Source organism: Rattus norvegicus, chromosome 15 (assembly GCF_021556685.1).
Source record: "Rattus norvegicus strain SHRSP/BbbUtx chromosome 15, alternate assembly SHRSP_T2T, whole genome shotgun sequence".
In the NCBI taxonomy this organism is placed as follows: Eukaryota; Metazoa; Chordata; class Mammalia; order Rodentia; family Muridae; genus Rattus; species Rattus norvegicus.
The window spans coordinates 33529839-33553525 of NC_141548.1; the positions used below are offsets into that span (position 1 = coordinate 33529839).

Here is a 23687-nt window from a genome sequence, read left to right on the forward strand (position 1 = left end):
ACCAGCTTAGCCAGAGCACCCTTGTCTTCCAAGTTAACCTGTGAAGGCAGCAGTGGTGCACGTCTTCCTGTGGATTGGAGTCTCAGTCTGGCCTTTCCCTTGATGATGCAGTAGGGCACCCCCATCTTTCGACAAAGGGCAGGCAGGAAAACCACCAGCTCAATAGGCATCATGGGCAGTCACCACCAGCTGAGCCTTCTTGTTCTCCACCAAGGTGGTGACTGTATTGACCCCTGCTCGGAGGACAGAAGGTCTCTTAGCTGGGATGTCCCCTCTGCTCAGAGGACAGGCAGTCTCTTAGCTGGTACTTCCCCTTTGCCAGCAGCTTTCTTCTCAGCCTGGGACAGCAGCCTCTGCTTCTTCCCCTGCTTTGTCTCTGGCCTGTACTTGTGGGCGAGCTTAAGCAGCTGAGTCCCTGTTTGCCTGTCCAGGGCCTGGGTGAACTGGTTGATGGCAGGAGTTACTGTGAGCCACTTATAGAGGATGGCTCTTTGCTGCTGCAGCCTGATGTAGTGGGGGGCCTGGGTGAACTGGTTGATGGCAGGAGGTACTGTGAGCCACTTATAGAGGATGGCTCTTTGCTGCTGCAGCCTGATGTAGTGGGGTCATTTGACGAAGCGTGTGAGATCTCTTTTGGACTGGATGTCCTGCCCAAGGCTGAAGTTCTTGGGCCTTTTCTCAAACAAAGGATTGACCACCTTTTTGGGCCTCCTGTTTCTTGATGATGGCGGGGGCAGGGGCCACCTTCTTCCCCTTGGCCCTCTTTCCTTTGGGCATCTTGCTCGGCAGGAGGAGAGAGCCAACCACAGAATCTTTAACCTACACTTTATTGCTGTGGATTTGGTTTACTGTTTGCATTGTGTTAATTGGGTTCCCCCAAAATTACGCGAGAATCCTGTATGCAAGAAGCCTCAGGTCCCTGCCCTCAGTTGCTTCTAATAGGTAAATAAAGTTGCCAGCAGACAATGGCTGGGCTGGGAGACAGGTGGGACTTCAGTTTTCCCCGGGCAAGGGAACTGAGGGAGGAAGAAGGAGGGAGAATCATACCAGGGAAGGAATAAGATCCAGGCTTGAGAGCTGCAAGAAGAGAGGCATACCAGCCATTTAAGACCAGGGAAGAGTGGTCCCAGCAGCCCCTGCCTTCATTGGGTCTGGGGTAGCAAAGATGGAATAAAGATTTTCGTAAGTAATAACGCAGGAGCATCAGAGGGGAGGGGCTAGCCATGTGAACGTTTGGGAGTAGCCCAGTTGCTGAGGTGACTGAGGTATATTAAATGTAAGGCTCTCTCTCTCTCTCTCTCTCTCTCTCTCTCTCTCTCTCTCTCTCTCTCTCTCTCTCCCTCTCTCTCCCTCTCTCTCTCTCCTCTCGGCCCTGGTCTCTTTAGTATCTGCTGGGTATCTCTGTGCAGATATTTAACTCCCTTCTCAGTGTTTTGCTGCTGCTAGTGCTGAAAACTGGGGAGGGGGGCTTAGCGCCTGAACATTGGGACTGCTTTGTGAGGAGTGTGACTCTGTTTCCCCCTCATCATTCAATGGCCAAGTTTCGTTTGTTCATAGCCATGTGCTTGATTTGTTATTACTTTCTTTTTCTTTTAAAACCCCTTTCTCTGCAGGCCACTACAGCCAAGGATGCAGGTAGGGAACTGGTGATCTTCACTGCTTCCTCAGTTCCCTGAAACCAATCATCAGACTCATCCCCAGTGCAGTACTCATGCTGTGGCCTTCCTTCCCCCTCTACCTCCGTCACACAGACCATCCTCTCCTAACCTTTCCCTCACTCGCTGATTTATGCTAGCCCCCAACTTCAACAGACAGCCCCTGGGAATCTGCAGGCCACTTAAATCAGCTAAGCAGAGGGGTCAACTGCAGATCTGCACTTCTCCCTCCATTCCTCCAAGTCAGTCTGAAGCCCTGTAGCAGACCTTTTGCTGTGGCCTCTTTTCAATTTCTGTCCCCACTCCCAGGGAACAAAGCAGATCTTGGTGGAACTTTCTGCTTTCCTCCTCTGGACTCCCCAACCACTCTTAGCCCATCCTCATTTCTATATTAGCTCCCAATACCTAGAAACACATTTTAACTGAATCTGCCCATGGTCATACGTACCAGGGTCCCAGAAGGATTTTCTAACAGGAAACACACAGCCATCACACTGTCCTAGGAACCAGAGAGGGCAGCAGAACCATCTTAATTGGGATTTCCAGTGCTGTGAAGAGACTCCATGACCACAGCAACTCTTATAAATGAATACAGTTAACTGGGGCTGGCTTACAGTCTCAGAGGTTTAGTCCATTATCATCATGGTAGGAGCATGGTGACGTGCAGGGTCCTACAAAGGTAGTTGAGAGTTCTACATCTGAATGAGCGGGCAGCAGGGAGGGAAAGTCACACTACATCTGGCTTGATCACCCCCAGTGAGACACATCCTCTCACAAGGCTGCAACTACTCCAGCAAGGCCACACCTTCTAATGGTGCCACTGCCCATGAGCCTAGGGAGGCCATTGTCTTTCAAACCCCTACAAGAATTAAGGAACAAAACAAAACACTCACCCAACAATGACAAGGCCAGATATCAGCATTTAGAACCACATCTTCCTAAACCCAGACACCGGCATAAAATCACAATCAATAACTGGAAGCACATGTCTGATCTAGAGCCCAGCAAGCCTCACCAACAGGATACACAAGGCGTAGACAGAAGAAATGGATGCCCCGATCAAAGAAAGGGTTAAATCTAAAAACTCATGGAACGAAGCATCCTGGATATCTGGGACGCCATGAAAAGACCAAACCTAAGAATAATAGAAATACAGGATGGAGAAGAAACACAAGGCAAAGCCGCAGAAGATGTTCTCAACAAAATCGTAGAAGAAACTTGCTCTAATGGAGAGAAAGAGAAGTCTATCAAATAGACTGGACCAGAAAGTCCCCATGACACACAGTAATAGAACACCAAATGTACAGAACAAAGAAAAGACAGTAAACGCTGCCAAGGAGAAAGACCAAGTGACATATAAAGTCAGACCTATTGGAATTACCCCTGACTTCTCAACCAAGATATAGGGACGGCTCAACATATGTACATCAATAAGCACAATTTATTATATTAACACACTGGAGGACAAAAGCCACATGGCCTCATTAGATGCAGAAAAGGCCTTTGACAAATTCCGACACCCCTTCTGGATAAGTTATCAGGGATTATCTATCTATCTTCGGTATAGCACTTGATGTCTTAACTAGAGCAATAAGACAACTGAAGGAGATGGGAGGATACAGGTTGGAAAGGAAGAAGTCAAAGTATCCTTATTTGCATTTGATGGGAAACAACACACACAGGTGATCCTAAAAGAAATCAACAGAAAACTCCTAAAGCTGAGTTCTTTCATCAAAGTAGCTATATGAAAACTTAACTCACAAAAATTAACAGCCCTCCTATACACAAATGACAGACTGGGAAAGAAATCAGGGAAACAGCACCTTTTACAAGAGCCTCAAGTAATATGAAATATCTCGAGTGAACTCTAACCAAGCAAGTAAAAGATCTGCATGACAAAGAAAAGAAACTGAAGAAGATATCAGAAGATGGAAATATCACCCATGATCGTTATTATTATTAGGCAAAGTGTGGTTCTGGGTTCTGCCTTTCTTGGCGAGATACCTAGTCTGCTGGTAGACGGGCTCGGAGAAGGCTGGGCGAAGTCTGGAATGGGTGGAGTCTGAGATCTGCTCCTTCCCTCTGGGGCATCAGTCGTTGCTGTAGGCCAGACGATGGTGGATGAAGTAGAGTCTGGGGCAAATACATTCCAGAGAGCTCTAGTCTGGCAGGGATGCCGGGAGTGTTACAGCTCTTAGAAAAGGAATAAAGAAGTTCGCGTGGCCAGCGCAGGGCAGGTAGTCACAGTTCTGGGTCTCATGGCAGTGGCTGCTGCAGCAGCTGCGGGGTCCACAACCAGTGTTGATGTGAGCCTCTGAGAGCCATGGGAGCCTGGCGAGGCAAGCAGGTACAAGGTCCAATGATGGATGCTTCAGGGGAGAGAGTCCTCCCCAATGTAGTACAGCTAACAACAACAACAACAACAACAACAACAACAACAACAATGCCCCCCTCTCCCCCCCAAAAAAAACAAAAAACCAGTCTCAGAGGATCCTTGGTGAAATAGCTCGTGCACAATTGGGGAATGAGTTAGGATTTGGGGGATAAATACATCCTCTTGGCTGAGGCTAAGATGCTGGCCCAGAGTTTGTGGGAGTAACCAACCAATGACTGATTTGACTTAAGGTCCACTCCCAGAGTTGGAACCCACTGCTTGGGTGACCAAGAACCCGAGACTGGATAGGCCATGGACCTATGGAAAGGGAATTTCTGATACTATTGTCCTGTTCCCCAGCTGGTTCCTGATTTGTCAGTAAAGGAGGCCTGGGGTCAGGGGTCGGGGGCAATGTCTGGCAGAAGGTACAGCAGGACTTCTGGGTCCCAGGAGGAAAAGGCAGAGGCAGAGAAGAGAGGGTCTTTCTGCTATGCTTTTGGAGGAAGAAGAACACAGCATCCATGTAGGTCTTGGGGAGAGCTGGGGCCTGTAGCCTCTGCTTCAGGCAGGTGGCTCAGGATGTTTTGACAGGGGCTAGGTGGGACTAGCCACTGAAGTTGAGGGCAAGAAGGAGAGGGATAAGGAGAGGGAGGAGGAGAGACAGATAATAAATTGGTAAGGGCACACTTTTCTGGGCGAGAGATAGTAACGCCCAGAAATTGTGCCAAGAAGGCAAATTGTAAAGAATTTAATTGTGTGTCTTTTACCCTCGCATTCAAGGGTCTTGGGTGGGAGCTGGTAGCACTGTCACTTCCTGGAGCAAGGGCCGGTAAAGCAAAAGGAAGCCAGGGTGGGAGCAGTAGCATGGCTGACCCTGGGCAAAGACGGTAGCTTTAAAAACCACACACAATGGATCTAGGGTAAGACCAAATACTACTGTTCTAAACACGAAAACATCACAGGAACAAAACGCAGCTATAAGATGACTCCTAATGACATTCTGTTATACTCATAGATCAGTGCCTTGCTCAGCCATCACCAGAAAAGCTTCCTCCTACAGCAGAAGGGAATGAATGCAGTGACCACAGTCAGACATTATCCAGAGAGGGAGAGGCCTAGGAATACCCCAAACGAAGGTCTCTGTGAAATCCCTCCCCTCAGGGTGCAGGGAATCCTGCAGAAGAGAAGGGAAAAGAGTGTAAGAGCCTGGGGGACAGAGAACACCAAGAAATCAAGGTCCCCAAATCAACCCGATTAAAGCTCATGAACTCACAGAGACAGAGAATGCACAGGACCTGCATGGGTCTCACCAGGTCTTTAAAAAAAATACATTATAGCTTCTAGTTGAGTGCTTTTATGGGACTCCTGAGTGCTCTAGTGAGTGAGTCTCTGGTTATTGTGTCTTATCTTGGTCTCTTTTCCTTCTGTTTGTTTTTCCTAACTCTAAAGTGTTAGTTGTTGATATATCATATTATAATTGTCCCTCGGATGCCTGTTTGTTTTAAAATGAGAGACAGAAAGGTAGCAGGTCCAGATGGAGGAGGATGGGGAGGAGGAGAGAGAAGGAGGGTAAGTCATAACCAGGATTTATTATGTGAGGGAAAACATTTTCAATAAAAGGGGGAAAAAGTAAAAAAAAAAGGCTAAAGGCTATCATCTCCTGTATAAGCACACACCAAACCAACATGGCAGGAAAGTTCCAGAAGTCATTAGAAAACTTTTAAATACATTTCTTTCTGTTATAATGAGAACTGATATTTAAATATTAACTTGGACTAAAGACGAGACTCAGAAGCTAATATTTATAGAAGAAAACTCACAGACACATATAGAGAAATACGTGTTTCTAACAAAAACCTGAGAATATTGCACTGTCTTCACTGTTAAGCATAGATAACTGTTGTTCAAAGGAGGAGGGAGAAGAGAGGGAGGAAAGAGATGAGAAGAGGGATGAGGTGAGGGAGGAGGAAAGGGAGGAGGAGAGGGAGAAGAGGGAGGAGGAGAGGGATAGGACAGGGAGGAAGAGGAGAAGGGGAAGGAGGAGGAGAAGGAAGAGGAGAGGGATGAGGAAAAGGAGGAGAGGGAGGAGGAGAGGGAGAAGGAGAAGAGGGAGGAGGACAGGGAAGAGGAAAGGGATAAGGAGAAGGAGAAGGAGAGGGAGAAGGAGAGGGAGAAGGAGAGGGAGGAGGAGAGGGAGGAGGAGAGGGAGAAGGAGAGGGAGGAGGAGAGGGAGGAGGAGAACAGGGATGAGGAGGGGGATGAGGAGAGGAAAGAGGAGAGGGATGAGGAGAGGGATGAGGAGAGGGATGAGGAGAGGGATGAGGAGAGGGATGAGGAGAGGGATGAGGAGAGGGATGAGGAGAGGGAAGAGAAGAGGGATGAGGAGAGGAAGGAAGAGAGGGAGGAGAGGGAGGAGAGGGAGGAGAGGGAGGGGGAGAAGGAGAAGGAGTGTAGAGAAGCACAAGTGACAGCTTCATTTATAAAGTTTGTGTTTCTTTGTCCCGTAAGTGACTAGGCAAAGACACATGGCTAGGAGCTAGCTTGTCTCCTCACAGAAGCATGAAGTACCCAGTGGTTCTTCACAGTAGTGGGCCATCTTTTTACCATCGTCAACATCTTGAGGGCTGAATTTTCACTCTGAGGACTCGGTGGAAGAAGGGAGAAAGATCAGTTTTGATGTTTTGCTGTAATTCCTATTAATTTAAATCAAGTTATATTTTAACGATAAACTTTTATCATATTATTGCTAATTTCATTGATTTTTTTTAGTTTTAATTTGTTTATACAACATTTGTTGATCAAATTCTTTCCTCTTTCTCAATTGTTCCTGGATGTTCTCCGTCTCTATATATCTACCTGCTTCTCATTCTCTCTCAAAACAAGCTAACAAATAAAAACAAACGCAATACTCAAAAACAGGAGCTGCCCTCTCAAAATAATCTTCAGGAAATGAAAATCAAAACAGATGAGCTGAGAAAGAACTAAGTCTGTTAAACGTCGCCATGATGAGATATACGTGACTGAACAGAGTAAACTCAACACAGAATCAACGAATACCAACATCCAATAGTGCGGGAACTTTAAAAGTGTAATTCCCCAGTGATGCTGTGGGAGGGACTTACTAGGGTCACATGGGTCGCCATGAACTGTTATACTTCAGCTGGAGTGGCAGAGTCTATGGTTTGAAAGTCAAGCAAGCTAAATCCCCTCTGCCTACCTTTCTCCTGCCCACTTATACTGATGAGGCTTCCACATGAGGTACATTGAAAACCACAGGGATGGAGGAATTCCAACTTCACCCCAATTCCACAAACTGCATTCCAAGTCAAGGAAGACCAATGCCTGTGGCGCCGTTAGAAGACAGAGAATTTACTCATACTTTTTAAAATTATCTTTTGTGTCATTTCCAAATATAGATGCATTTGTGTTTGGGTGACCTGTCTGTCTAGGGAAACAAGAGGATGAAGGTGAAGGAGTCGACTGTGTACCTGATACAAAACCAGAGACCTACTAGCATCCTTTAGATCCCTAGGGTTAATGAACTGCCATATCCCCATGTGGCCAGCAGGGGGAGGCCCAGGTTGAAGGCTAAGTCCAGGCGGTTGGGAGATTGCAGGTCCATGCAATTGGAAAGGGCTCCTTAGCCTGGCTTAGCGGGGAGGGATGAGCCCTGGTGTTTGGCAGCCCAAGTCTAACTGGAGGAGACTCCACAGTTTTGGAACTTAGAGGGGTGAAAGGCTGGTGTACTTCAGGCGTGGGTGAGGCAGGGATGGAGTAGAAACTACTGGTAGGTAGAGGAGGTCAGATGGAAAACACTGGAAGGACACAGAGGGCACAGAAGTTGACTGAGCTCTGTGCTGGGCTGGGAAATGAGGCCCAGCTGAACGTGGGTCCCTCAGAGATATGTCCCAGGTTTCTGGACTGCAGACAGTTCAGGTGGGGAGAGTCCCCTACCCTGCTAGAGAGGGGACTGGAGACAGGAACATGACTGGGTTGCACAGCCCATGGCCTTCTGAATTCCCAGAGTCAAATCTCCCTTCACCCCCATGCCTTGCTCCACTTCCTGCAATTGTTGGGCTGGAGGAAGGTGGCTCAGAGATGTAGGGATCTCCTAGGCCCAGAAGGTTCCTGTCTGAGGGCTAAGTGTGAACGAGTGACTGAGCATGGGGCACCTCAGTAGTGCTGTAGCCTCCTGACGCTTCTGAGTGAGAAAGCCAACCTTGGAGACTGGAGAATTAGACATGTGTATGGTTGGATGTCATGGCACACACCTTTAATCCTAGCACTGGGGAAGCAGAGAGTTAAAGGCCAGGAAGTTTTACATAGCAAACTCCATGCTGCCAGAGCTATACAGTGAGACCCTACTCAAAAATAGAATCAAAGAAACAACACCCTACCTTCCACCATGAATGGGTGATAAATATGTGGGAACTGTGCAGCCTGAAGTCCCAGTAAGAGGATGAGCTGGGGAAGGAGGAGAAGCAAAGCCCAGAAGTGACAGGAAAGGTCCTCCTGGACCAGAGAGGTGTGGAAACAATGAAGTGGCTCAAACAGCAAAGAACTTCAGTTACATGCACACTGGGGGTTATTTATTATGGATTTTCAGCCTTTGATGCCCACTCATCGTGGTTCTTGCCTGAGGTCAGAAAGGCTGGTTGGGCACAGGTATTAACCTGTTAGAGGACCTTCATGTTTCTGCTTATCCACGGCAGGAAGTACACAACCTTGGTGAAGACTCCTGAAGAGATTTCCCCTTTTTTCCCGTAGGCTATAACTCCATAGGCTCTGTTGTCACACACGAGGGGTCCCCCGGAGTCACCCTGTGGACAGAGAAAGGACGAAGTGAGCCTACCTCCCTCTGTCTCTGCTCTCCCCTCCCCCCACCTCCTCGCAATGCTAACTCAGATCAGAGCCAGGACAGGTTCCAGCTTCCCTCAGTACCAGAGCTCCAGGGAGGCCCAAGGTTTCCTTCTAGCCCAGTCCTTGGCTTTCTTTTCTCAGTGATACTCTGAGATAATACAGGCTGCATTCGGATGACAAATGTGTCCCACTTTAACCTCTTGCTGCACCCACCCAGGGGACAAAAATTTGATTTTTGTACTTTTCCTTCCCTGAGTTGAGGCTCGCATGTTTTGCCATTTTTACACCTTGGCCTCTCCCAGGTTCCTTTCTCTCCATATATTTGGTTCTTAAATGCTTTATCCCCACCTTTGAAGCATCCTGTACATTGTTTGGGTCTCCAGCACAAATCTGTATGGTCTTGAAATAGTTGTAGAAAATTTTTTCGCATTCCTGGTCCTCCTGAATGATCAGTTCAGCCTCTCGTAGGCAGGAAGATACTTTAGTGCCGTTGATGGACGTTAACCCCCAGCCAGCCACATGACACACATCCCCCGGCTTAACCTGGGCATCGCTCTGGGGCAACATGAGGGTACTGACAGCTTTAGTTCTCTTGGCCTTGCTCTTCAGCTGATAAGGAAGAGGGAGGAGAAACCACTTCACCTAAGGTCCTGCTCGCCTGAGACTCTCTTAAATTCAGAATGAAAGAAAGGGAAGAAGCAGGATCAGGGCGGAATGGAGGGGCTATCCATGCACCAAACAGAGCACAGACACACTGTGAGAGATGGGGGTGAGGGACAAGGGGTGGGCAGAAGTGTGTACAAGTGTGTTGCAGGTCTTACCTTCAATAGCATGATATCGTAGGAATAATCTACTTTATTATAAGCTGGATGGCTGATGGCTTTTTCCACAGAGATGATTTGCTGGGTATCCTCCTTAGCCTTGATGTTGTGGGCCCCCAGCATGACTGTCATTGATCTGTGCAGAGAGCAGAGTGGAGAGGAGAGATGTGGAGTCAGTCCAGGAGGTAGGCAGGGTGGGTGCTCTAGCTGAGGGGACTTGCATTGTCTCTTAAGGTGAACTTTCAACCTCGACCACTGCTTTAGTTTAGCCAGGGCAGTTGATCAACTTAAGTGTGCTGCTGGCTTTGTCCTCTTTCCCTTGGACCTAAAATTTGACTCTTACTGGATTCCTATAGTCACAGTCCATCCTTCTAATGAGCTCTCAGTGGGAACATCTACTCTAGAGGACAGAAGATCCTGTGTGGGTCTTAGAAAATGTGGGCTGACTGCTTCTCCTTACTCTCCTTCGCAGTGAGCAGCCGTCAGCACAAAGTAGTCTTGAACCAGGAAGCCTCCGCAGTAACTGATATTTCCGTCCGCTTTCACAGACTGAATAAACGCCATGTAGGGGTAGGAGTGGGGCTTGACTTCATGGCCCCCGATGATCTCCTCTTTAATTAAAAAAAAAAGCTAGAATATGGAGTGGCTGGGAGAAGCAATAGGGTTAGCAGGGGAGATCAAGGAAGGGAGTGATTGGGAGTCAGATCTGTGAAGCCGAAGCCTGTTGCAGACAGGATTCCTTGCACGTCTTTGCAGACTCATAAGCCTCATAACAATGCTCTGAGAAGGGGTGGGCAGCCCCTGTCTTCCAACCCCTGCTCTACAAATACACGGAGGGGTAAGCTATGACTTCACCCTGTAGAGGATAGGGGAATTCTATAAACATTGGCCATGGTTTTTGTTTGTTAGTGAGTCATTCTGACCCCTGTAGTTTTGACTGGTGTTGTTTTCTCAGTTTGCCCAAAGCCCAATAGAAGGCTTTTCTAACATGCTGGTGGCTAACACACCTTGGGTGCTCAGCATGCTGGTGGCTAACACAACTTGGGCGCTCAGTAGATGCTTTCATTGAGTGGTCTGCAGTTAACTGCAGATCTGGGAGGTCAGATTCAGAGCCAGGGGCACTTTGGAGTAGTTAATGTGCTGTCCAGGATGGGAGTAGCTGGGGACCTGCAGAAGTGGAGAGGCCACCTAAAACCAGACTGCAAAGCTGAGGGAGTGAGCAGTGCAGGATCTTGTCAGCCTGCACCCCTTTCTTCTGCAGGGCTGAGGGTGGACTTAATAAATGATGCTAATATTACTGAACTGGTGGCCTCACCCCATTGCTGGTTGGTGATTAAAGGTGCCTTTCCCTCAGCTGAAGTCAAGTTAATGACGTACAGTTTGTATCTTTGTGTTCTCTGCCACATCTCTTTCTAAGGATGATGGGGGAAAAAAGCTGAGAGAAGCTAGTGCTTACTAATTTTTCTGAGAACACCTCCCTTCCTCAGTCCTTGTTGAGACTCTAGCTAGTGTCAGATTTCCAAGTCTGGGTTTGGTATGGGACCTGAGGTTCAGCAGTCTCCTGAGTTCAGTGCCAGGACAGTGTCTGACTACTGCAGGGCAGAAAGAGAGCAGAGGTGTCTTGGGATGGCACCATTGCCACAGGGGGGCCACTCACCTGCTCCAGCTTCAAGAGGCAGAAGTAGGGTCAGAAGAATCAGGACAGGTGGCATCTTCCCAGGAAGTCTGCTCAGATGAAGGAGGGCAGAGCAGACACAGCCCTTGGAAGGGGAAGAAGGAGGTGTGGGCTCAGGGGCCTCACAGGTATTTTAAACCTGTGCACCTCTGCTTCCTTTTGGTTTCCCATTGCTTAAGAAAGTTTTCTGGTTAGGGTAAAAATGACACTGTCACCACACTGACATCCTATGAGCTAAGCTAGGATAAAGGTCAAGAATGTAGATGGTTGGAGGCTGTGGTTGGGGAGACCTGAGACCCCAGGAAGTCCACAGTGACTGCATGGAGACACAGGTGTGTCCTTTTCTATGGCTTACACATTTTTTTTTTGCATTCTGGTAAGATCTCTTTGGGTTTCTTCATTTTTTCTCCTTCCTTTGTTTTTCCAAAATGAGTACCGACAACCCAATTATCCTAACAACAGTTATACACTATACACTCACAAATACACTCACAAATTTACACAGAGAGGTGATCCTGTGGCAGATATGCCCAGGCAGTATTGCAATATATCATGTCATTGATCTTTGGGATGACTAATCATCCGGTGGCACAATCTGAATATTCTCATGAATTAATCTGAACTCACTCTGACTCTCCTGGAACTCATGAGAAGTCACAGAGAAATCTCAAAAGCAAGTGTTTGCCTTGTGTTCAACAGTCATGTGAACTGTCATACCCAGTTAAGGGTAATAATGGATCACAAATGACAGGTATACTTTATCTGTTTACTAGTTATTGTCATTTATCGCTGGAGCAAGAGCTTGAAGACTGAATGGTCATTAAGATCAGGTCAGCATTGGCTTCCCTGCTGGTGACTCCAATGGTATTTTGTACAACGCTGCCTAGCATTTCCTATAGACAAACTAGGACCGATATTAGGTCTTGAATGACTATTTAATGGGCTACATCCAGGAGTGGGAGAGTCAGGGCTGCCTGCAGCTCTTGAAATATCTGATCTTGACTGGAGGGAGCTGAAAGCCTGTGTTTAGAGCACTAGATGGTGAGAGCTGTGTGAGAGCCTCTGGAAGGTAAGACAGTCGGGCCTTGCCCTGAGCGCGAGTGTGTGTGTGTGTCTGTGTGTGTGTGTGTGTGTGTGTGTGTGTGTGTGTGTGTGTGTGTATACATCTAGAAAACCCCAGAGCTATCCAGATCCTGCCTTCCCATTACTCTTTCATGAATTCTGTCATTTCGTCTTTTGGGACCAAGGGAGGGTTTCTCATCTTAATTGTGAATTAATGTATTTGGATCAAAATTAGTCATCTTTTCCACTCTTATGTAACCTTTTAGCTTTTCTGGGCCATCTTGGAGAGATAACTCTTTTGGGCTACATATTAGTTACATAACCTATAACGAGCATTAACAATTCCCCGCGGATGGGGCTGTGCATAAATGACATGGTATTTGTACATACAGATAAGCAGCCAAACCCTTACAGAACCGCAGAATCTTAATAATATGGGTGAGCTCATAAAAATGAATTTTAAAACCATGAAGGAGAGTTCGTGTTTGTGATATCTAATGCATACATTGTACACACGTAAGTGATAACATTTGTTCTGGTGTTCCTTTTTCATAAAAGTATGAATCTGGATGGAAATTTACCAGGGTTTTTGAGAAATGATAGTTTCACTCCTGACTTGGTGGACCCAGCACTGACCTCAGTGAATTCCTGAGGCACTGCTGAGAGATTTTTTTAATCTGACTGTTACTGTGCTTTTAACACTTTAAACTGAAAGAGAAACCCTACATCATCCCCCATTATCCCTTTTACCTCTTCCATGGCTCTCCATGCCCTTCAGATTCATGGCCCCTTATTCTTTAATTATTATTCTCTTTCACACACATATGAGGGAATAAAATATAAGTCCTACCTACAGAGTCAGTGTACTATTGCTTAAACGCATATTTCTTTCAGGTCAGACCACTTGGGATTAGAGAACCACTATGGTGCTCACCCTTAGGGAAGACTAATGCTCCCTCTCTTAGCAGCTTATAATTGTGTGTTGCTCTTCAGCTAGTGATGGCCCCTCGCTACTTCCCCATCCACTGTGATGGTCAACTGGTGTTGTCATTGTTCAGGTCTTGCTTGAGCAGGCATGTTGTTGAGATTTCTTGGGTGTAGTTTGCTTGTCAAATAGAAAACATATAGCTGAAAGATGTTTAACTGTTGACTGTGCATCTGTGTTTGGATGTGTGCACATGAATACAGGTGTCCTTGGAGGCCAGAGGGGCTAAAGTTACAAGTGGTGATGAGCTATTCAACAATGCTGCTCAGAATTGAACTTGGGTCCTTGGCAAGACCATTGGGTACAGTTAAGACTTCTGAGTCATCTCTGCAGTCCTATGTGCTCAAGTCTTGAAACTACTTGCTCACAAGTGTAGGTGCTGTGAAAAAGTGTTGGAGTGAATACAGTGTGATTGCAAAGTGTGAGCATCTGTCTGTCAAGAGAAACCATAAAAGCCCTGGAAAGGTTGTAAAGCGACACGATCAAAAATATTTTTAGTTTAAACAAAAGATTCCAGTTCTATGCATCCTGTTCTATTTATTTGAAAACTGGCAGGTACCATATCTATGCTGGTGAGAAATGAATTCGATTGTACCAAAACAGTGGCGACATTTCTGGAGGTCTTGGAATCTGTTTTCAAATGCTTGTGTCAAATGTCAAAGCAACATCACTGTTCACAAAACTGTATCCAGCTGGGGTGAAATGCAGCCAGTCATTTACCTTAATTTGAGATCCCTGTAATGCCAGTTTCACCTGGAATACTCAGGGTTTGAAACATGGCACTGACAGTTGATTTTCTTCTTAAAAGATAAAATGATCAGTTAAATCCACTAAAATATTCAATTGGCAAGTTTGATTCAATTGCCACATTCTGGTAGTTATTTTGTTTCAAATTTTATTCATGGCATGATCTCTACCTTGATAACGTTACTCCAGTTTCCTCTGCTTATTCATCTTAATTCTGAAATGAGAATGATGTCCCCAGAGTCATTGGGAACTCTGTTTAGGAATTCTTGTTATGGATGATGGTTTAATCCTGTGACCCTTATGAAATTCAGTGCTGGTGATGATTTATATGTGCTACCAACATTTAATGCTCTTGCACTAACTTTCCTTTATCAACTTAGTTTTTATTCTTCGACACCAATATGCATGTATTCAATGCATTTTGGCCAATCTTACCCACTGTACACAATGTCTCCTCTCCTACCCCACCAATTTCCAATGAGACATTCTTCTCTGTGCACATGGGTTTTTTGGATGTCTTCTGAAGAGAGCCAGCATTTAACATAAATGTAGTGTGATGATAGCATGATTCACTGTTCATTCTATGAGGCCCTATGTTTATTCTTTTAAAAATGTTTAAAAAATTTCTCCTTGTAGCTGTGGCTGTACTGGAAGTTGCTTTTTAGAGCAGGTAGGGCTTGAACTCAGAGATCCAGCTTTCTCTGTACCCTAGTGCTAAGATTAAAGGCATGTTTCACCACTGAGAGAGCTCTCTCTCTCTCTCTCCCTCTCTCTCTCTCTCTTGAGATCCCTTTTCTTCTATGATGGGATAGAAACAATGCTGATTAAAAACAATAATAGATAAGAAAGTATATGTTTATTATGAAAATTGACAAGAAATAGAAAGCAAGCCTTGAGAATGTCAAGGTCTCAGCTGCTGATGCAGTACAGGTGGCATGATTGTAAAGATGGTGGGTGGCTGGTGTGTGTGAGGCAAGGCTGAGGCGTGTGAGCTCCTAGTGACCAAAACAGAATGCTCGCTTGGTTTCCAATTGCCAGGAAATACTTATTTTCTACAAAGGTAGGACAAAGCATCGTTGTTAATCTCTGCATTTCATTTACTGATTCTCCAGGAGTAAGTGCAAATCTGATGGTGTCAGTTCAACTGTCTGCAGGTGGAAGATAAAACGCTGGACACCACACATGCCATCAGTCTGGACTCAGGTATGTGTGCCAATAGCAAGAGCATCATATGTTCTCTTTGTAGGATTTTGGAGCATGCTGTCATCTACACAGTTCATGCTCAGGAGTCACACAGTATAGTTACAATAGCATCATAAAATATTTTTTTTTACAGTTAGATTTAGCATTCAGAATGGAAGATGTGAAGCTTCACATCCAATTTTACACTTCAGCACAGAATATATTCTATGTGCTTATCTACCACCAGGAAGAAAATCCATGACAGAATTAGAACAAAAATGACAATAAGTGTGCTAGTCAAGCTGACCTGAGGAGGCCAGAAGCAAGACAGAACCAAACTTAATATACAGAATTAATGCAAGGCATAGCAAAATCTCCATGACATATTTCACATGCTAAGAAAACTGCAAAACATTCATATAATACAACAAAAGTCCAGAAATACCAAAGCAGTCCCAAGGAATGAGAACACTGTTAGAAATGTGGCAATATCTCACCTTAAATTATACCACAGAGCCATAGTGATAAGGCAACCAGGTACTGGAAGGAAGGAAGTCCAACAGAGTAGAACAGAGGTCATGGACATGAAGTGGCAAAGCAAAGGCCACGTAATGGTTGACAAGGAGAAAATAAAAACCTGTTGGAATATTGATTTAGCAGATGGTGCTCACAAACTGGAGATCCACCTGCAGAGGAACGAAATTAGATTCCTTGTTAAAAGAAATAGGTCAAATGAACTAAAGGCCTTTGATTATAACTGGAGAAACAAACTTATAGAAGAAACCACAGGGGGCGTACCTCAAGATATTGGTGAAAGCAAGAATTTTTAAACAGAACAAACACCAAAGGCAGAAGAACTACCTCAGTATCAACAGGAGGGACTACTTGAAAATAAAGATGCCGGGTAGCAAAAGAAACCATCATGGCTGACTCCTGACCCAGTTGTTCTGTCCAAGACGTCCCAGTTGTCCCAGTTTGGTGCTGGAGCTCCTGAGGAATCCTAGAGAGACACTGCTCTCATCTGTGATGGGGTTCCTGAAGAAGGAAACCTTAGCAATAGGATAGATGTACCCAGAAAGGATGGGACAAGCAGGCAAAGCAAACCTTCCTCTTGCCGTGTTCTTTATGAGGGCTGCCTCTAGAAGGGGTGACCCTGGTTTGGGCTCCATTTCCACCTCAAATACACTAGTCAAGATAATCCCTTGAAGGTGTGCCCTAGTGCTGGGGTTGGTTACTTCCAAGTGGAGTCATGTTAACCATGATCAGCCACCACAGACTGTTCTCTACGATAAAGAAATAACTTCAGAAATTAAATACCAAGGAAGTAAAACTGTCAATCAACAAGTGGGCAACCATATAGAGTAAACAAAAAGGTTAAATAAAATGAAAAAGAATGAATGAAAGTAATAAAATCTAGTAACTATAATTTTAAAGTGTTCCATATCCATCCTTGAATTTAAGTGCTACTACTAAGCTTTAGTAATAAATAGTACATGGTATTGTCAAAAAAAAAAAAAACAAAAACAAAAACAAAAAAACAAAAACCGAAATGTTGATCATTAGAATCCAATGGAAGTTTCAGGTTTTAAGTACACAGACCTATGGACATGTGATTTTTGATAAAAACAAAATCCCTAATACACAATGGGAAAAGAAGACAGCATCTTCTACAAATGGTCCTGGTCTAAGAGGATATTTGCCTGTAGAAGAATGCAAATTGATCCATATCTATCACCCTTCACAAAACATGAGGGCAAGTGGACAAAGACCTTATCATAAATCTACATACAGTAAACCTAGATAGAAAATAAAGTAGGGAAAAGTTTTGAACACACTGGCACAAGAGACAACTTTCTGAACAGAACACAGATAGTGCAGGTCCTAAGAACAACAGTTTACAATTGGGACTTCATGAAAGTGGCAAGCTTCTGTAAGGCAAAGGAACCTGTCAGTTAGACAAAAATGGCAACCTGGGGAAAGATTTTCACCAACTTCATGAATGGCTCTAGCAGGCCTGAGCGTGGCAAACCCAAGTCCTAACAGGACAAACATGGCACCCACGGGGTTTCTAACCCCCTTGCTAAAAACTGTTGAATTTCATTCTTAAAGGTAGTCCCCAGGAGATGCAGGTCCCCAGCGCTCCAGACACCGCCCGGACTAAAGGGACCAGATCAACAGTTCTCTGCACCCAAATCCCATGGGAGGGAGAGCTAAACCTTCAGAGGGCAGACACGCCTGGGAAGCCAGAAGAGACTACACTCTGCCCACATTTCTGACTCCAGAGGAAAACACCTAACGCCATCTGGGACTCCAGTGCACGGGGGCTCCCTGAAAAGGCGGCACAGGCCTTCCTGGTTGCCGCCCTCATGGAGAGCTCAAAAGCAACCAACCACGAGTAAACTTGAGCCGTGGAACCACAGGCAAGACCAACTTTTCTGCTCCAAGTGACCTGCCTGGTTGACTCAGGACACAGGCCCACAGGAACAGCTGAAGACCAGTAGACAGGAAAGACTACATGCCCAAAAGCAGAACACTCTGTTCCCATAACTGGCTGAAAGAAAACAGGAAAATAGATCTACAGCTCTCCTGACACACAGGCCTATAGGACAGTCTAGCCACTGTCAGAAATAGCAGAACAAAGTAACACCAGAGACAATCTGATGGCAAGAGTCAAGCTCAGGAACCCAAGCAACAGAAACCAAGACTACATGGCATCATTGGAGCCCAATTCTCCTACCAAAGCAAATACTGAATATCCAAACACACCAGAAAAGCAAGATCTAGATTTAAAATCATATTTGATCATGATGCTGGAGGACTTCAAGAAAGACATGAAGAACTCCCTTAAAGAAATGCAGGAAAACATAAACAAACAAGTAGAAGCCTATAGAGAGGAATCACAAAAATCCCTGAAAGAATTCCAGGAAAACACAATCAGTTGAAGGAATTAAAAATGGAAATAGAAGCAATGAAGAAAGAACACAGGGAAACAACCCTGGATATAGAAAACCAAAGGAAGAGACAAGGAGCCGTAGACACAAGTATCACCAACAGAATACAAGAGATAGAATAGAGAATCTCAGGGGCAGAAGAGTCCATAGAAATCATCGACACAACTGTCAAAGATAATGTAAAGCAGAACAAGCTACTGGTCCAAAACATACAGGAAATCCAGGACTCAATGAGAAGATCAAACCTAAAGATAATAGGTATAGAAGAGAGTGAAGACTCCCAGCTCAAAGGACCAGTAAATCTCTTCAAAATCATAGAAGAAAACTTCCCTAACCTAAAGAAAGAGATGCCCATAAACATACAAGAAGCCTACAGAACTCCAAATAGACTGGACCAGAAAAGAAACTCCTCCAGTCACATAACAGTCAAAACACCAAATGCACAAAATAAGGAAAGAATATTTAAAGCAGTGAGGGAAAAAGGTCAAGTAACATATAAAGGCAGACCTATCAGAATCACACCAGACTTCTCGCCAGAGACTATGAAAGCCAGAAGATCCTGGACAGATGTCATACAGACCCTAAGAGAACACAAATGCCAGCCCAGGTTACTGTATCCTGCAAAATTCTCAATTAACGTAGATGGAGAAACCAAGATATTCCATGACAAAACCAAATTTACACAATATCTTTCTACAAATCCAGCACTACAAAGGATAATAAATGGTAAAGCCCAACAAAAGGAGGCAAGCTACACCTAATAAAAGCAAGAAACTAATCGTCTTGCCAACAAAACAAAGAGAAGAAAAGCACAAAACATAACCTCACATCCAAATATGAATATAACAGGAAGCAATAATCACTATTCCTTAATATCTCTCAACATCAATGGTCTCAATTTCCCAATAAAAAGACATAGATTAACAAACTGGATACACTATGAGGACCCTGTATTCATATGCCTATAGGAAACACACCTCAGAGACAAAGACAGACACTACTTCAGAGTGAAAGGCTAGAAAACAACTTTCCAAACAAATGGTCAGAAGAAGCAAGCTGGAGTAGCCATTCTAATATCGAATAAAATCAATTTTCAAATAAAAGTCATCAAAAAAGATAAGTAAGGACACTTCATATTCATCAAAGGAAAAATCCACCAAGATGAACTCTCAATCCTAAATATCTATGCCCCAAATACATGGGCACCTACATACATAAAAGAAACCTTACTAAAGCTCAAAACACACATTGCACCTCACACAATAATACTAGGAGATTTAAACACCCCACTCTCATCAATGGACAGATCATGGAAACAGAAATTAAACAGAGACATAGACAGACTAAGAGAAGTCATGAGCCACATGGACTTAACAGATATTTATAGAACATTCTATCCTAAAGCAAAAGGATATACATTCTTCTCAGCACCTCATGGTACTTTCTCCAAAATTGACAATATAATTTGTCAAAAACCAGGCCTCAACAGATACAGAAAGATAGAAATAATCCCATGTGTCCTATCAGACCACCATGGGCTAAAGCTGGTCTTCAAAAACAATAAGGGACAAACGCCCACATATACATGAAAGTTGAACAATGCTCTACTCAGTGATAACCTGGTCAAGGAAGAAATAAAGAAATTAATTAAAGACTTCTTAGAATTTAATGAAAATGAAGGTACAACATACCCAAACTTATGGGACACAATGAAAGCTGTGCTAAGAGGAAAACTCATAGCACTAGTTGCCTGCAGAAAGAAACAGGAGAGAGCATATGTCAGCAGCTTGACAGCACACCTAAAAGCTCTAGAACAAAAAGAAGCAAATGCACCCAGGAGGAGTAGAAGGCAGGAAATAATCAAACTCAGAGCTGAAATCAACCAAGTAGAAACAAAAAGGACCATAGAAAGAATCAACAGAACCAAAAGTTGGTTCTTTGAGAAAATCAACAAGATAGATAAACCCTTAGGCAGACTAACAAGAGGACACAGAGAGTGTGTACAAATTAACAAAATCAGAAATGAAAAGGGAGACATAACTACAGAATCAGAGGAAATTCAAAAAATCATCATATCCTAATACAAAAGCCTATATTTAACAAAACTTGAAAATCTGGAGGAAATGGACAATTTCCTAGACAGATGCCAGGTACTGAAGTTAAATCAGGAACAGATAAGCCATTTAAACAACCCCATAACTCCTAAAGAAATAGAAGCAGTCATTAAAGGTCTCCCAACCAAAGAAGAGTCCAGGTCCAGATGGTTTTAGTGCAGAATCCTATCAGCCCTTCATAGAAGACCTCATACCAATATTATCCAAACTATTCCACAAAATTGAAACAGATTGAGCACTACCGAATTCCTTCTATGAAGCCACAATTACTCTTATACTTAAACCACACAAAGACCCAAGAAAGAAAGAGTACTTCAGACCAAAATCCCTTATAAATATCAACGAAAAATTTTCAATAAAATTCTGGCAAACTGAATCCAAGAGCACATCAAAACAATCATCCACCATGATCAAGTATGCTTCATCCCAGGCATGCAGGGATGGTTTAATATACGGAAAACCATCAACGTGATGCATTTTATAAACAAACTGAAAGAAGAAAACCACATGATCATTTCATTAGATGCTGAGAAAGCATTTGACCAAATTCAACACCCCTTCATGATAAAAGTGCTGGAAAGAATAGGAATCCCAAGGCCCATACCTAAACATAGTAAAAGCCATATACAGCAAACCAGTCACTAACATCAAACTAAATGGAGAGAAACTTGAAGCAATCCCACTAAAATCAGGGACTGGACAAGGCTGCCACTCTCTCCCTACTTATTCAATATAGTTCTTGAAGTTCTAGCCAGAGCAATCAGACAACAAACGGAGATCAAAATGATACAGATTGGAAAAGAAGAAGTCAAAATATCACTATTTGCAGATGATATTATAGTATATTTAAGTGATCCCAAAAGTTCCACTAGAGAACTACTAAAGCTGATAAACAGCTTCAGCAAAGTGGCTGGGTATAAAATTAACTCAAATAAATCAGTAGCCTTCCTCTACACAAAAGAGAAACAAGCCCAGAATGAAATTAGGGAAACGACACCCTTCATAATAGTCCCAAATAATATAAAATATGTCGGTGTGACTTTAACCAAGCAAGTAAAAGATCTGCATGATAAGAACTTCAAGCCTCTCAAGAAAGAAATTGAAGACCTCAGAAGATGGAAAGATCTCCCATGTTCATGGATTGGCAGGATTAATATAGTAAAAGTGGCCATTTCACCAAAAGCAATCTACAGATTGAATGCAATCCCCATCAAAATACCAATCCAATTCTTCAGAGAGTTAGACAGAACAATTTGCAAATTCATCTGGAACAACAAAACAACCCAGGATAGCTAATTTTATCCTCAACACTAAAAGGACTTCTGGGGAATCACTATCCCTGAACTCAAGCAGTATTACAGGGCAACAGTGATAAAAACTGCATGGTATTGGTACAGAGACAGACAGATAGACCAATGGAAAAGAATTGAAGACCCAGAAGTGAACCCACACACCTATGGTCACTTGACTTTTGACAAAGGAGCCAAAACCATCCAATGGAAGAAAGATAGCATTTTCAGCAAATGGTGCTGGTTCAACTGGAGGTCAACATGTAGAAAAATGCCGATCGAGCCATGCTTATCACCCTGTACAAAGCTGAAGTCCAAGTGGATCAAGGACCTCCACATCATACCAGATACACTCAAACTAATAGAAGAAAAACTAGGGAAGCATCTGGAACACATGGGCACTGGAGAAAATTTCCTGAACAAAACACCAATGGCTTATGCTCTAAGATCAAGAATCGACAAATGGGATCTCATAAAACTGCAAAGCTTCTGTAAGGCAAAGGACACTGTTGTTAGGACAAAACAGCAATAAACAGATTGGGAAAAGATCTTATTCCTACAACTGATAGAGGCTTATATTCAAAATATACAAAGAACTCAAGTTCTCAATCCTACAACTGATAGAGGGCTTATATCCAAAATATACAAAGAACTCAGGAAGTTAGACTGCAGGGAGACAACCCTGTTAAAAATGGAGCTCAGAGCTAAACAAGGAATTCACAGCTGAGGAATGCCGAATGGCTGAGAAACACCTAAAGAAATGTTCAACATCTTTAGTCATAAGGGAAATGCAAATCAAAACAACCCTGAGATTTCCCATCACAACAGTGAGAATGGCTAAGATCAAACACTCAGGTTACAGCAAATGCTGGCGAGGATGTGAAGAAAGAGGAACACTCCTCCATTGTTGGTGGGATTGCAGACTGGTACAACCATTCTGGAAATCAGTTTGGACGTTCCTCAGAAAATTGGACATTGAACTGCCTGAGGATCCAGCTATACCTCTCTTGGGCATATACCCAAAAGATGCCCCAACTTATAAAAAAAGACACGTGCTCCACTATGTTCATAGCAGCCTTATTTATAATAGCCAGAAGCTGGAAAGAACCCAGATGCCCTTCAACAGAGGAATGGATACAGAAAATGTGGTACATCTACACAATGGAATACTACTCTGCTATAAAAAACAATGACTTTATGAAATTCATGGGCAAATGGATGGAACTTTAAAATATCATCCTGAGTGAGGTAACCCAATCACAGAAAAACACACATTGTATACACTCATTGATAAATAGCTATTAGCCCAAATGCTTGAATTACCCTAAATGCACAGAACACATGAAACTGAAGAGGGATGACCAAAATGTGAATGCTTCACTCCTTCTTTAAAAGGGGAACAAGAATACCCTTGGCAGGAAATAGGGAGACAAAATTTAAAACAGAGGCAGAAGGAAAACCCATTCAGAGCCTGCCCCACATGTGGCCCATACATATACAGCCACCCAATTAGACAAGATGGATGAAGCAAAGAAGTGCAGGCCGACAGGAGCCGGATGTAGATCGCTCCTGAGAGACACAGCCAGAATACAGCAAATACATAGGCGAATGCCAGCAGCAAACCACTGAACTGAGAACGGGACCCCCGTTGAAGGATTCAGAGACAGGACTGAAAGAACTTGAAGGGGCTTAAGACCCCATATGAACAACAATGCCAACCAACCAGAGCTTCCAGGGACTAAGCCACTACCTAAAGACTATACATGGACTGACCCTGTGCTCCAACCTCATAGGTAGCAATGAATAGCCTAGTAAGGGCACCAGTGGAAGGGGAAGCCCTTGGTCCTGCTAAGATTGAACCCCCAGTGAACATGATTGTTGGGGGGAGGGCGGTAATGGGGGGAGAATGGGGAGGGGAACACCAATATAGAAGGAGAGGGGAGGAGTTAGGGGGATGTTGGCCCGAAAACCG

General features: G+C 44.1%; 1 protein-coding gene and 1 pseudogene across 2 annotated transcripts; both read right to left on the reverse strand.

Annotated features, from left to right (window-relative positions):
• Nucleotides 1–278: 278 nt before the first annotated feature.
• LOC148000959 (large ribosomal subunit protein eL8 pseudogene) lies at nt 279–777 on the reverse strand (annotated as a pseudogene).
• Nucleotides 778–8591: 7814 nt separating this feature from the next.
• On the reverse strand, nt 8592–11470 carry LOC148000960 (granzyme F-like). 2 transcript variants are annotated; one of them, XM_087586854.1, is made up of 5 exons: nt 11368–11469; nt 10171–10321; nt 9711–9846; nt 9238–9498; nt 8592–8849 (listed from the first exon to the last, which is right to left on the reverse strand). In XM_087586854.1, exons 1-5 carry the CDS (start codon nt 11420–11422, stop codon nt 8706–8708), a joined length of 747 nt encoding a protein of 248 aa, XP_087442980.1. In that variant the 5' UTR covers nt 11423–11469; the 3' UTR covers nt 8592–8705. The 2 variants fall into 2 exon arrangements, with proteins under 2 accessions (XP_087442980.1, XP_087442982.1); XM_087586856.1 differs by lacking the exon at nt 10171–10321 and having other exon boundaries at nt 11368–11470.
• Between the last annotated feature and the right edge of the window lie 12217 nt (nt 11471–23687).